The sequence below is a fragment of the Panulirus ornatus genome, chromosome 1 (assembly GCF_036320965.1).
Source record: "Panulirus ornatus isolate Po-2019 chromosome 1, ASM3632096v1, whole genome shotgun sequence".
Lineage (NCBI taxonomy): Eukaryota > Metazoa > Arthropoda > Malacostraca > Decapoda > Palinuridae > Panulirus > Panulirus ornatus.
The window spans coordinates 61,820,660-61,833,813 of NC_092224.1; the positions used below are offsets into that span (position 1 = coordinate 61,820,660).

Below are 13,154 nucleotides of genomic sequence, written 5' to 3' on the forward strand. Positions count from 1 at the left end.
TGATTGCTGTGTTCTGTGTTCAATTACGAAGTCCCGAGTTATCTGATCAGCTGAGCGCCGTGTTCTGCGCTTCGCCTAAACACACCATAACCTGTGCTCATCCAAGGAGGAGTACTGTGTTCTGTGCTCATCTAACCACGAGTACCGAGTTCCGTGTTCAATTGCCACCGAGTAGCGTGTTCTGTGCTTAACTACCAGTGAGTACCATGGTCTGTGCTCAACAGCCAGTGAGTATCGTGTTCTGCTCTCGCCGACCCGTGAGCATTGTGTTCTGTGCTCACTTACCAGTGAGAACCGTATTGTGTTCATCCACCTGTGAGTACTGTGTTCTATACTCGTCTAACCATAAGAACCATGTGCTGTGCTCACCTACCTATGAGTACCGTAATCTGTACTCATCTGCCAATGGGTACCGTGTTCTGTACTCAACTGTAGGTGTAAACAGTGTTCTATGCTCAAGAGAGTACCGTGTCCTGTGCTCAACAGTCAGTTAGTAACGTGTTCTGTGCTCAACAGCCAGCGAGTTCCGTGTTATGTGCTTAACTACCAAAGAGTACGGTGTTCTGTGTTCAAACGGAAGCGAATACCGGGAACTGTCATGAACATCCAGAGTATCGTGTTCTGTATTCACTACTAGTGAATACCGCGTCCTGTGCTCAAATGCCAGTGATCTTCGTGTTCTGTGTTCATGCGCCAGTAAGTGTCGTGTGCTGTGCTCAACTGCCAGTGAGCACCGAGAGGATGAGTCATGAGCACGGTCCACTCAGCGGGATCAACACCGCCGGCATATAGAGAAACAAGAGGGTTCGGTGAGTAAGCAATTTAGCCGTCGACCAAAAATATACCATACCACACTGTGCCATAAAGGCGATTCACACGATCATAAACCCAGAATCTGAACCATAAGTAAAAGCTTTTGTTATTTATGATCCTGGCTGTTTCATGAAGCTGGTACAATCTGGATATGACTGACGCACAGGGAGGCCGGAGCTGCACTCTTGTGGCGTCTCAGCACACCTTCCCAACAACACCTAAAGCACAGCATAGGTACACGACGCCCAAGGACCGATGTGTGGGATTCCTAACCTGTTGCTTTGGGGCACGCAATTATCAGGGAACGATGGGATGAGGTTTTTTGACCAGATGTTTTGTGGCACTCGACATCAAAACGCCGAAGGAGGTTCATGGCCGACCTGAAATTTTATTGCACACGACTGCAAAGAGCAGGAGGTGGAGGTTCCTGATCTAAACCTATGTGGCACTCGAGACGGAGGCTGAAGGAGGAGGTTCTTGAACCAACGTTTTGCGTTGCACGATATCAAGCAAATAAAAGAGACTCCTGCGCTAACGTTATGGGTTGTGGCACACAACACGCAACAGACCAATGAAGGTTCCTAGCCTGGAGCTTTATGGCACATGACATCAAGAAAATGGAGAAAGTTCCCGAGCTGAGGCTTGGCGGCAACCGACGCCAAGAAACTGAAGAAGGTTCCTGACCCCAACCCTTATGATACACGACACCAAGAGACCGAAGGAGGCCCCTGACCTTACTGCAGCCAAAGTTTGAGGAGCAGATCAAGGGACAAAATGAGGTTCTTGCTTTGTTCGAGTGCCAGTTGTCTCATAAAAGTTTTTGTTCTTCGAGAGCAAGGTTTAATGTCATGTCTCAGTGTCTCAACTTAGTCACTTTTCTGTGATTTGTGTGGTTCATGTCAAGTGAGAACCGAGTGTTGAAAACACCATTACTTACTAACTGTGTAAAACTGAAGTTACAGTTTCCAGCTACAGTTGTATCTAATATGAACCAAAATGAAACATTAAATGAACTGGATTGTTCTGTTCTCCACGAAATGAGAAAAGAAAAACCATCTCTTAAATTGGCTCAGAGAGCTATTTCCTGCCCAGATTGAAACTATGAAAAGGATCGGATCATAAGCCTCCCCAAGACGCCCATTACGTAATGCACAGAATTTCAAAATTTACACACACACACACACACACACACACACACACACACACACGCACATACATGGTGAACGTTACTGACCATGAGTCACCATGAGCCAGCCCGGTGTCGAGCCCCCAATGGGCACGAATCCTGACTAGCAGTCAGCCTACACCCTACCCAGGTGTTCATCCTTCCACTGGGGATGGTCGGGAAATGGGTACCTAGCTCTGGCTGTGGTAAACAGATAAATGAATAAAGGACAGTTTACTGAATTCATAGGAGTCAAGACATGATACATGCATGCAAGGTCTAGAGACGGGCAATGCTAGTGTAAAACACTTTCCTCACGCGCGCGCGCACACACACACACACACACACACACAATTTCAGAAGAACAGCTAAGGAGCGCACCTGTTTGCCAGCAAATATTTGAATAGCATTCAGGAAGCTGCTCATACATAACATGAAGCCAAAACTAGAATATGCTTCTCAGGCGACTTTACGATATGGTTAGACTATAAGCATATGTAATGTACCAACTTTGCCACAGACTTAAGTCATAATTTTCTGCCAACCGGAGTGTGACGAACGACCATCTGCGACTTCGTAACCCTTTTGCGCTACCGCCCACAGGATGAGCAGAGAGCGCTGTGTAAGCTAACCGCTGATAACGTCAAAATCTAGACTCTACCATAGCTCACGTCAGCACAGGGTTACAGTTAATACTGACTGAAGCGACAGTGTTCACTCGGGGAATGACAGTCTCACGGCGAGTAGGAAGAGGCAGCTGTTCTCCAGCTTAAGAACGAAAGACACCAGACTTGAGCTCTCCTTCAAGATTAACCTATGCTCGTCTCGGCCATCGATCACGCCCTGTCGACCTGCGAGATAACTCGCTCGACCACTACGTCACGGGCTCCTTGCGTGCGTCATTCTACAGGTGGAATCATACAATCGACAATTTATCAACAAGCGATTCTACGCTGTAGCTGCAGCAGCTGACGTGGAATAACAATGAAAAAAATAGCGTCCCATACGTCATATGATACGAAGTTGATATTCATAACTCTGACCTCTCGGTACTGAAGCGATACAGATTTTAAGCAATGTATACACAGGTTAATGATTAACCAACTCGAACCCTGAAGAATGCAAAGCCCAGTACCTGAGTAACTGAATTAGCTAATTATTTGGATAGGCAACCCAAGGATCCTATCTATGAGGCTCCTACAGCTTTGAGGCTGCGCTTCACGCAAAAGCAAGTAAAGGCGGGCTCTCCTACAGCTGGAAGGTCGCTGACGAAGCTGTGTATACTCCCGTCCGCTGACGATGATACAAAGAATAAATGATTTCCCACTAAAAGTATTCCCATGTGAAGGCAGAGTTCCCACTAACAGTATTACCATATGAAGGCAGAGTTCCCACTAACAGTATTACCATATGAAGGCAGAGTTCCCACTAACAGTATTAACATGTGAAGGAAGAGTGCGATAACACACAAATATATATTGCCGGCCGCCATGCCAGAGTCACTCACAACGGCTCCTCCTCTAAATTAACAAACTCTAAATTGAAGTTCCCAGAGGAGAAATTCTTTCTCCAGTTCTCTTCAGTCTCTTCCTACACAACCTCTCATTACCTCAGACAAACTTCAAAACCTCACAAACGATCTTACATTCACAATACAACACCCGGACACCACAACAGCAACATCAAAGATGCAGCATTACATTACACAACCGGAGCACTGGCTCATCCAGAACGGAGTATCTCCCCAGAAGTCTTCCATTAATCTTATAAATCCCAGAGAGACAGTAATCCAGCTCACACCTTCCAGTCACCTTGAATAGATAGTTCTCCCACTGAGCAGAAACCAACCATTCTAGGCACGACACACGAATAACACACACTCCCCACACCAATACCATCAACACAAAAGCAACACAAATCAAATGCTCCTAGAACTGGCACCAGATCTGGACAAGAAAAAAATGCCCCACCACATATAACAAAGCTACAAACGAAACAAAATAGTGTACTCAGAACGAACAATCGCTGGCCACCGGGCAACTACAAACTCCCAACACCTTCAACAATGAAACAAAGATCCTCCTTATATAGTCCCACCTCAAAAGGCTCGGCACTCGTTTCTATGCAACAGCACAAACGCCTCCTAACCAATGCATTCTGTAACTAACCACCAAAACCTAAGTGAAAATAAAACGCTTACCCCTGCCTTACACTTCGGCCAACTTCACTCAGACATCCCTCTCCTCTCAAAATACAAACACCACCACCACACCCCAACAGATACAACACCGACAAAACACACACACACACACACACACACACACACACACACACACACACACAAACACACAGAAAATAACCCGACGAGCACAAAACAATCGACCTCCCAAGTCAGACCGACGCTCCACCTCACTAGACATGTACCCATCAGGAAACACACTTCCCAAGCAAACATGAATCATGTTCTCCCACTCGACATCATCCATCACTACATTACAAACACAGTTCCTGACCCTATATACCCATGATGCAACCACCACACTTACTACTTAACTGCCCTGCGCCCTCTGCACATAGATACACACACAGAAAGCGGTGGTGGACGTAACCAGCTTCCACAGCGTTGCACGAGTTCTCATGGGGGTAGGAGGGAATCCTGGTACAGGAAGTAAGCCTAAGCCAGGTACCCATTGACCGACCAGCCCCGAGGGAGAGGATGACCAGCCGAGTTGCCTGTAGTACCGAGCAGGACCATGCGTTACTCCCGGTCATGGTTCAGACAAAATAATGGATAATATAGCCACAAGAGAGTCCATCCCTGAATGACACTAGCCCTGAAGTGAAGATATCTAATTGATAAAATACACGAGACCAATCTTATTCGGCAATCAAAAGTCATGTGGGGATGATCTCACTGTATCTACATCATACCAACTCTTGTTTGTAGGTGTTTTGGTATTTCCATTCCGTTATTACCTTATGCTATCATGAATCTTTTTTGAGTATATTGATCACTGTTAAAATAATACATCACCACAGACGAAGGAAGATGATAAAGTAATAGACGTAGTTCCGCAGGCGTGGTCCCTGCTTGAGCGCCTCTTGCAGCATCATCTGTCCAAGTGTGACGGTGATGGCAAATAGCAAAATTCCTTAGGACTGAAGCTGCCGATCACAATGTGAACCAACTTCATGAAGCGACAAAGGCTGATGTTATACCGTACGAGAAAATTACGAGGAGGAAGAAGGCGGAAAATTTGGTAAATTTGGCATGTTATGGTTTGGTATTTCATCGACAGCTATTGAACATATGTACGAGTTCACTGGACAGAGATACAGCCGAATGCGAATGACTGGTGCCCATCCTGGACCAAATTCTTATCTCTGGTGTTCATAGCTTGTAGAGGTCTTGGCCATCCCCATATACAGAGTCCACAGGCTCCGTGGATGGATGGGTAGACAAATAGATACAGTGTTTCGGCTCCTGTACTTAAATTTAGACGAAGGTGTTTTGGTTTGTATCCCCCGACAGATCCGAATCATGAGGACATGTTCGAACACGGCAACTACAAGCGGCGGCGTCGGATGAAGCGACCCAGTATGTATCGTCACGCCTACGCCTACCCAGACACCTACCTCGGCCTCACCTCCAGAGCCTTCTTCCCAGCCTCCCCGTGAGTACTACTAGGTCCAGTGTTCCTTCCCGTGAGAACTAGGCTAAGCGTTACTCCCCTCCTCAGTACCACAGTGTTCTATAGCCACCTGACCTCGAATTCCACGTTCAGTGTGTGTGACGACTGTCTGTTCAGCTTCCCTGAGTAAAAGGGTTTTGTGCCTTCTGATTTTCCATACGATTCCAGTTGTCAACACTATAGGGAGGGGGGGTGTTCAGCTGTCTATATCTCTTTATCGTAGTGTTCGTTTATCTGCCTTCGTGCAGCACTACCGATGGATTCCGTATCGTTTCCGAAAAGTACCGTGTTATGTAATCACATCACGAAGAGAGAGAGAGAGAGAGAGAGAGAGAGAGAGAGAGAGAGAGAGAGAGAGAGAGAGAGAGAGATAGAGAGAGAGACTATACTCATGGGCCCTCATACATGGATTGTTCAGACACCCTTGAGTACTATGTTACCATGTTCTGTTGCCCACGAGTTCTATGTTCACCTGTTCTGCACCGCGTTCTCTATAATGATGTCTTCATCATTCTGTGTTTCCAGTGTATCTGCCCATGAGTTGTATATTCATGAATATTCATGAGTATCTATGAGTACCATGTTCTTAGCGCAGTTACCCATGCATTGTGCTAAAATGCCAGTGATTGCTGTGTTCTGTGTTTAATTACGAAGTCCCGAGTTATCTGATCAGCTGAGCGCGGTGTTCTGCGCTTCGCCTAAACACACCATAACCTGTGCTCATCCAAGGAGAAGTACTGTGTTCTGTGCTCATCTAGCCACGAGTACCGAGTTCCGTGTTCAATTGCCACCGAGTAGCGTGTTCTGTGCTTAACTACCAGTGAGTACCATGGTCTGTGCTCAACAGCCAGTGAGTATCGTGTTCTGCTCTCGCCGACCCGTGAGCATTGTGTTCTGTGCTCACTTACCAGTGAGAACCGTATTGTGTTCATCCACCTGTGAGTACTGTGTTCTATACTCGTCTAACCATAAGAACCATGTGCTGTGCTCACCTACCTATGAGTACCGTCATCTGTACTTATCTGGCAATGGGTACCGTGTTCTGTACTCAACTGTCGGTGTAAACAGTGTTCTTTGCTCAAGAGAGTACCGTGTCCTGTGCTCAACAGTCAGTTAGTAACGTGTTCTGTGCTCAACAGCCAGCGAGTTCCGTGTTATGTGCTTAACTACCAAAGAGTACGGTGTTCTGTGTTCAAACGGAAGCGAATACCGGGAACTGTCATGAACATCCAGAGTATCGTGTTCTGTATTCACTACTAGTGAATACCGCGTCCTGTGCTCAAATGCCAGTGATCTTCGTGTTCTGTGTTCATGCGCCAGTAAGTGTCGTGTGCTGTGCTCAACTGCCAGTGAGCACCGAGAGGATGAGTCATGAGCACGGTCCACTCAGCGGGATCAACACCGCCGGCATATAGAGAAACAAGAGGGTTCGGTGAGTAAGCAATTTAGCCGTCGACCAAAAATATACCATACCACACTGTGCCATAAAGGCGATTCACACGATCATAAACCCAGAATCTGAACCATAAGTAAAAGCTTTTGTTATTTATGATCCTGGCTGTTTCATGAAGCTGGTACAATCTGGATATGACTGACGCACAGGGAGGCCGGAGCTGCACTCTTGTGGCGTCTCAGCACACCTTCCCAACAACACCTAAAGCACAGCATAGGTACACGACGCCCAAGGACCGATGTGTGGGATTCCTAACCTGTTGCTTTGGGGCACGCAATTATCAGGGAACGATGGGATGAGGTTTTTTGACCAGATGTTTTGTGGCACTCGACATCAAAACGGCCGAAGGAGGTTCATGGCCGACCTGAAATTTTATTGCACACGACTGCAAAGAGCAGGAGGTGGAGGTTCCTGATCTAAACCTATGTGGCACTCGAGACGGAGGCTGAAGGAGGAGGTTCTTGAACCAACGTTTTGCGTTGCACGATATCAAGCAAATAAAAGAGACTCCTGCGCTAACGTTATGGGTTGTGGCACACAACACGCAACAGACCAATGAAGGTTCCTAGCCTGGAGCTTTATGGCACATGACATCAAGAAAATGGAGAAAGTTCCCGAGCTGAGGCTTGGCGGCAACCGACGCCAAGAAACTGAAGAAGGTTCCTGACCCCAACCCTTATGATACACGACACCAAGAGACCGAAGGAGGCCCCTGACCTTACTGCAGCCAAAGTTTGAGGAGCAGATCAAGGGACAAAATGAGGTTCTTGCTTTGTTCGAGTGCCAGTTGTCTCATAAAAGTTTTTGTTCTTCGAGAGCAAGGTTTAATGTCTTGTCTCAGTGTCTCAACTTAGTCACTTTTCTGTGATTTGTGTGGTTCATGTCAAGTGAGAACCGAGTGTTGAAAACAACATTACTTACTAACTGTGTAAAACTGAAGTTACAGTTTCCAGCTACAGTTGTATCTAATATGAACCAAAATGAAACATTAAATGAACTGGATTGTTCTGTTCTTCACGAAATGAGAAAAGAAAAACCATCTCTTAAATTGGCTCAGAGAGCTATTTCCTGCCCAGATTGAAACTATGAAAAGGATCGGATCATAAGCCACCCCAAGACGCCCATTACGTAATGCACAGAATTTCAAAATTTACACACACACACACACACACACACACACACACACACACACACACACACACACACGCACATACATGGTGAACGTTACTGACCATGAGTCACCATAAGCCAGCCCGGTGTCGAGCCCCCAATGGGCACGAATCCTGACTAGCAGTCAGCCTACACCCTACCCAGGTGTTCATCCTTCCACTGGGGATGGTCGGCAAATGGGTACCTTGCTCTGGCTGTGGTAAACAGATAAATGAATAAAGAACAGTTTACTGAATTCATAGGAGTCAAGACATGATACATGCATGCAAGGTCTAGAGACGGGCAATGCTAGTGTAAAACACTTTCCTCACACACACACACACACACACACACACACACACACACACACACACACAATTTCAGGAGAACAGCTAAGGAGCGCACCTGTTTGCCAGCAAATATTTGAATTGCATTCAGGAAGCTGCTCATAGATAACATGAAGCCAAAACTAGAATATGCTTCTCAGGTTTGTTCACCGCACTTACAGAGATGCAAAGCGCCTCTAGAGAAGGTCTAGCGGAGGGCAATAAAGATGGTGTCAGACTTAGAAGAGCGGTGTCACAGGGGAGGGCTGGAAGCCTTTCATTTCCCCTCCATGGAAGGGAGGAAGATTGAAAGTTGACCTAATCATGACCTATATATCATTAAAACATTGATAACGTAGAGTAACCAGAGGAAATAACATGAAATCAAGTAAGAAATTTGTTATAGAAGAGATGAAGATGTACTTTTACAAAATCAATATACACATGGTTGATGTGGAGAGCATACAGAAATTCAGAAAGTTATACGACAGTGGGAAATGTTAGAGAGATAGGGACCCATCAGTGTATATCTCCCACCCCATGCAGTACAAATAAGTAATGACACAAACGGGGAATATTCCGATTATAACTTAGACATCCTCTACAAGGAGATGAATCTCTCAGTACTGGCATGACATCAGATACGGCGGGTTAACTTTGCCTTAACTCGTCTAATCAAAAGCACCACCAACAGAAAACCGTAAAGCCCCTGAAATGTGAAGACACGTGAAAGTCCCTCTGAAGCTGGAGAAAAACAGAAGACGCACCTTTGCCAACGTGCAAAGCCACGCTATCGAGCATCACTGTGTAGCGATGGTCCAATTCAGTTCAAGTCTATCTCCTTGACATCTCCTGACACTTGACCCACGGAGTTACTAGGCCAAAATCAAGAGCTATATTGTAACTAAGATTTACTTGAAATTGACTTGACAAAAACCCGCTATCTAAAGTATACCAATACATAGCTTATGACTGATATTTCTAATTAGAAAGCCTAGAATCATTACATGTAACTTCGTAATTACTGGTTTTTACCGATTCATTATTACTTATTCATATTCATTTACTCCTACACTAAGAAAATCATAGCGATTATACACGCATAAGATGCAGTATCCTAACTTACTTCTAAGTGATTCATACCAGCTGTAAGGTGATCTCGTCTCTTAGTCATTTGTTGAACTGAAGTATGTAAACACTGAGATGTACAGACCCCGTTACCACTATATCTTACCCTTCATATATCTCTGAACCCTAACTCGGGATCACCAGAGGAGAGAAATCAGTTATGGACTGCATTCACGATACAATGGCACTCTGTTCAACACCATCTAAAACCTAACTTTCTAAATCGTGGCTAACTATGGAGTTCTGTTGAATCTGATTAGCAATGAAGAATTAAAAAAAAGAAAAAAAAAAGCTATGAAAGCCAAAGAACCAAAGATCCAGGTTTGGACTCACAGAACTATTATCAACATTACATTTACATTACACGAGAACTTTTCTCATCCAATATCAATGTTCTGTATAAGCGAGCACTTCCCTTTCCTTGGAAAAAAAAGTGAAGGTTGATAACCTGGTAACTGTTCCGAATACCTCTCGGTCAAATATCAGCCAATGATAATTTTGGTATATGGTACCACTTCCCTCCTCCTTCCCTCGATGAATGTCACCTCGCACAGATCCACACAGAAGAATATAAGCTGATCAACACTGTAGGGTGATTATGATTTTTACAAGCTAAATACTTCCCCCTCATGGCCAGTACGTGATTCACGGGACCAATCATCAAAAACTGTGAATTACCCGTGAACGGACTAGACAGAACTACCAAATGGCAATAACCTCTTTACGGATGGAATACGACAAGTTGCCAAGTTTTTCTCTTGTTAGCAGTTTTAGTTAACTTGATTAGCATGGGTTTCTATGGCTGTGATTAATGACATCCACATTCTACCTCCTATGAAACCTACAAAGTCTATTGAACACACGCACACACCATCACGTTTGCCAATCCAGTTCTAAAATTGTCATAATCGAAAAACTAATAGACCGAACAATGCAAACAAGATAATGGTTACTCTCGATTGACATCGTGTACATAACTATCGTTTACTGGAGAACATTCACTTGCACAGACGTTGTATACAACATAATTCCAAAGTGCCATTAAGACATCGAACCATAAAATCGAAAAAGATTACTAAATCCAAATCTAACTATAATTCATTATTCCTTGTCTGATTCTGCTCTCGAAATGTCACGTACCTGAAATTTTGGTTCACACATACAAATAACAACGTTTCATTCAAGCTTTCTTTGTTAGAACTTGTCCTTACTCCTAAACGCAGCAAAACTGCCCATCAGTAACACATTCACACGTAAGACTAAAATCCTTCTCCACAGCCTGTATAAATCACAGTGCAACAGTAGCATGGTTAGTGTAAAGATCTTCACTGGGCTTACTCAAACCATCCTGCGCTCCAATGTGATCCAAGAGTTTGTGGTCTGCTAACCTCCGAAAGGACTGCAACCGTTGTGTAACGTAGGAAAAAAAAAAAAAAAAGAAAGGAGAATGCCCCTCAGAATAGTCAGATAGCTGACCAGACGTTCAGACATGTGCATACTATTAACTTGGGTGGTTTGAAACCCTTGAGTCACTTCCCAGATGTATCGAAAAGTTTCCTACACGCACGATTCATTGACTCACACCACCAGGAAATGCTTCACATGGGTAGTGATGCAAGTGGACCCACATGACTAAAAACTCACGTCGTCGTTTTCATATGCATTCATTCTACTGATAATAAAGTACGAGTTAAGTCTATTCATAATTAAGTAAGGCAAGTTGACCATACTTGTTTCTTTGATTATGTCTCAAGAATTCCATAAGAAAATTTCGACAGGCGTTATTTCTTTCTTTCGTTCGACAATACAAACATTTATCATTCCTCGTTTTCATCATCTCTCCGGCCAGTAAAGTAGTTTCCGAAAGAAAACTTTAATGATAACCATGAGCTCTTCCCTAAAATCAATAAAAATACACAGCAACAACACTAGTTCATCCAATTACGGAGAAAGGCACACAAAAAGCACCTTTGTTTATGCCTCATCAGCAAACTTACTCCCTCAGCATATTATCAAGCAGGCTTACAACCATTCAGATTCAGTCATAGTTTTCAAGCTCCAATCGAACTCTGATGCCCCTCTAACTACAATCTTATGGAGAATTGAAACTCACAACGATGTTACTGACGAAATAAGCTAATTTTGATGAACGACTCAATAGTTCCTTTACGTAAACCTTACTGATACGACACTAAAGCCTACTATTCACATGGTGGAAATGATGATGATTAATTTGTTAATTACCAGCACTCACCATCTCTAAAGAAAATGAATCCAACTGGTTCATGATACATACCATGGAAAACGAGTTTCCAAATCACATGTTACTTCTGCATGAATTGTAGTCTATGATACCTGTTTCACAGCCGAACAACATTCCCTTCTTGAAACATTCCACTTACGACATTACATTCTTACCGGTATCTGATTCTCTTCTGGGTCATTCTACTGATGGTATCTTAGTTTACCAGTTAACTAAAATCTACTGATGCACATTTAGTGTCGATTTCCACACCATTCCACAGATGTGTTATAACCTCGTTAAAGTCTAAGAAATACTCTAATCTTGATTCTAATCTCCACATCGAGGAGACTTTATACATGAACGTTCCAGTGGGATACTACTACGGTTCTAGTCTCCTTATGTTCAAATTGACTACTGCTCCCTGTATGTGGCAATGTCTTAACTACAACTTTACGTAAGAACGCCTGACAAAGCACGATTGTTAACAAGACGTTGTCACGGTCCATATTACTCTCTAACCTTACCCATCCTCCTAAAGCAACGTTATTCCTCTCCTCAAAAAGTAGGATTGATATTATACAGAAAGATAAAACATGAAACTTCGACACCCATGGCCATGTCAACAACCGGTCTGATGATAAGAGTCATGCTATAATCCTCAGAATGTGTGCCGATGACCCTTTCAAACCCCTTGATCATACTGTCCTCATAAGGTATAATTCACATATACATTTACTTACTGAATTATGATTATCGATCTATCATACTGCAAAATGACAATGTAGTCCTTAAATCTTGATTATTTCCCGCTTAAAGAGTAATAAACTGAAATATTTACACGTCTAATTGCTAAAAAACAAGGCCTCAAACAAGTGTCCCGTTATGAGAATTACCGTATGAGGACATTGGATGATGAGTGGTCATTCAAGGGCAAGTTCTATCGACAAAACTTAAAAACGTTATCATACACACGATGATATGACAAGCACATGCAAACGCGTACTTACCCACTGGTGATTGAGCTGGCTGGCTCCCGGCCTGACAATTTGGCTGGTTTATACCGTCGGTGTGACGACACATCGGGAGGCCGAAAACGTCCACTAAATGTATAATGTTCTACTTCATTTCATGGGTATTCGATCCATTGTTTATATGTAAGTGACCACGAAAGTAAGCACAATCA

At 43.9% G+C, this 13,154-nt stretch overlaps 1 protein-coding gene across 3 annotated transcripts in view; it reads left to right on the plus strand.

The window, feature by feature from the left end:
* Positions 1–5,514: 5,514 nt before the first annotated feature.
* Positions 5,515–13,154, plus strand: part of LOC139749129 (uncharacterized) — a 59,263-nt gene continuing 51,623 nt past the window's right edge. For all 3 annotated transcript variants that reach the window (XM_071662755.1, XM_071662773.1, XM_071662764.1), the window contains exon 1: positions 5,515–5,652. In XM_071662755.1, coding sequence (XP_071518856.1) covers positions 5,528–5,652 — 125 coding nt within the window. In that variant the 5' untranslated portion in view covers positions 5,515–5,527. The remainder of the gene's footprint in view (positions 5,653–13,154) is intronic.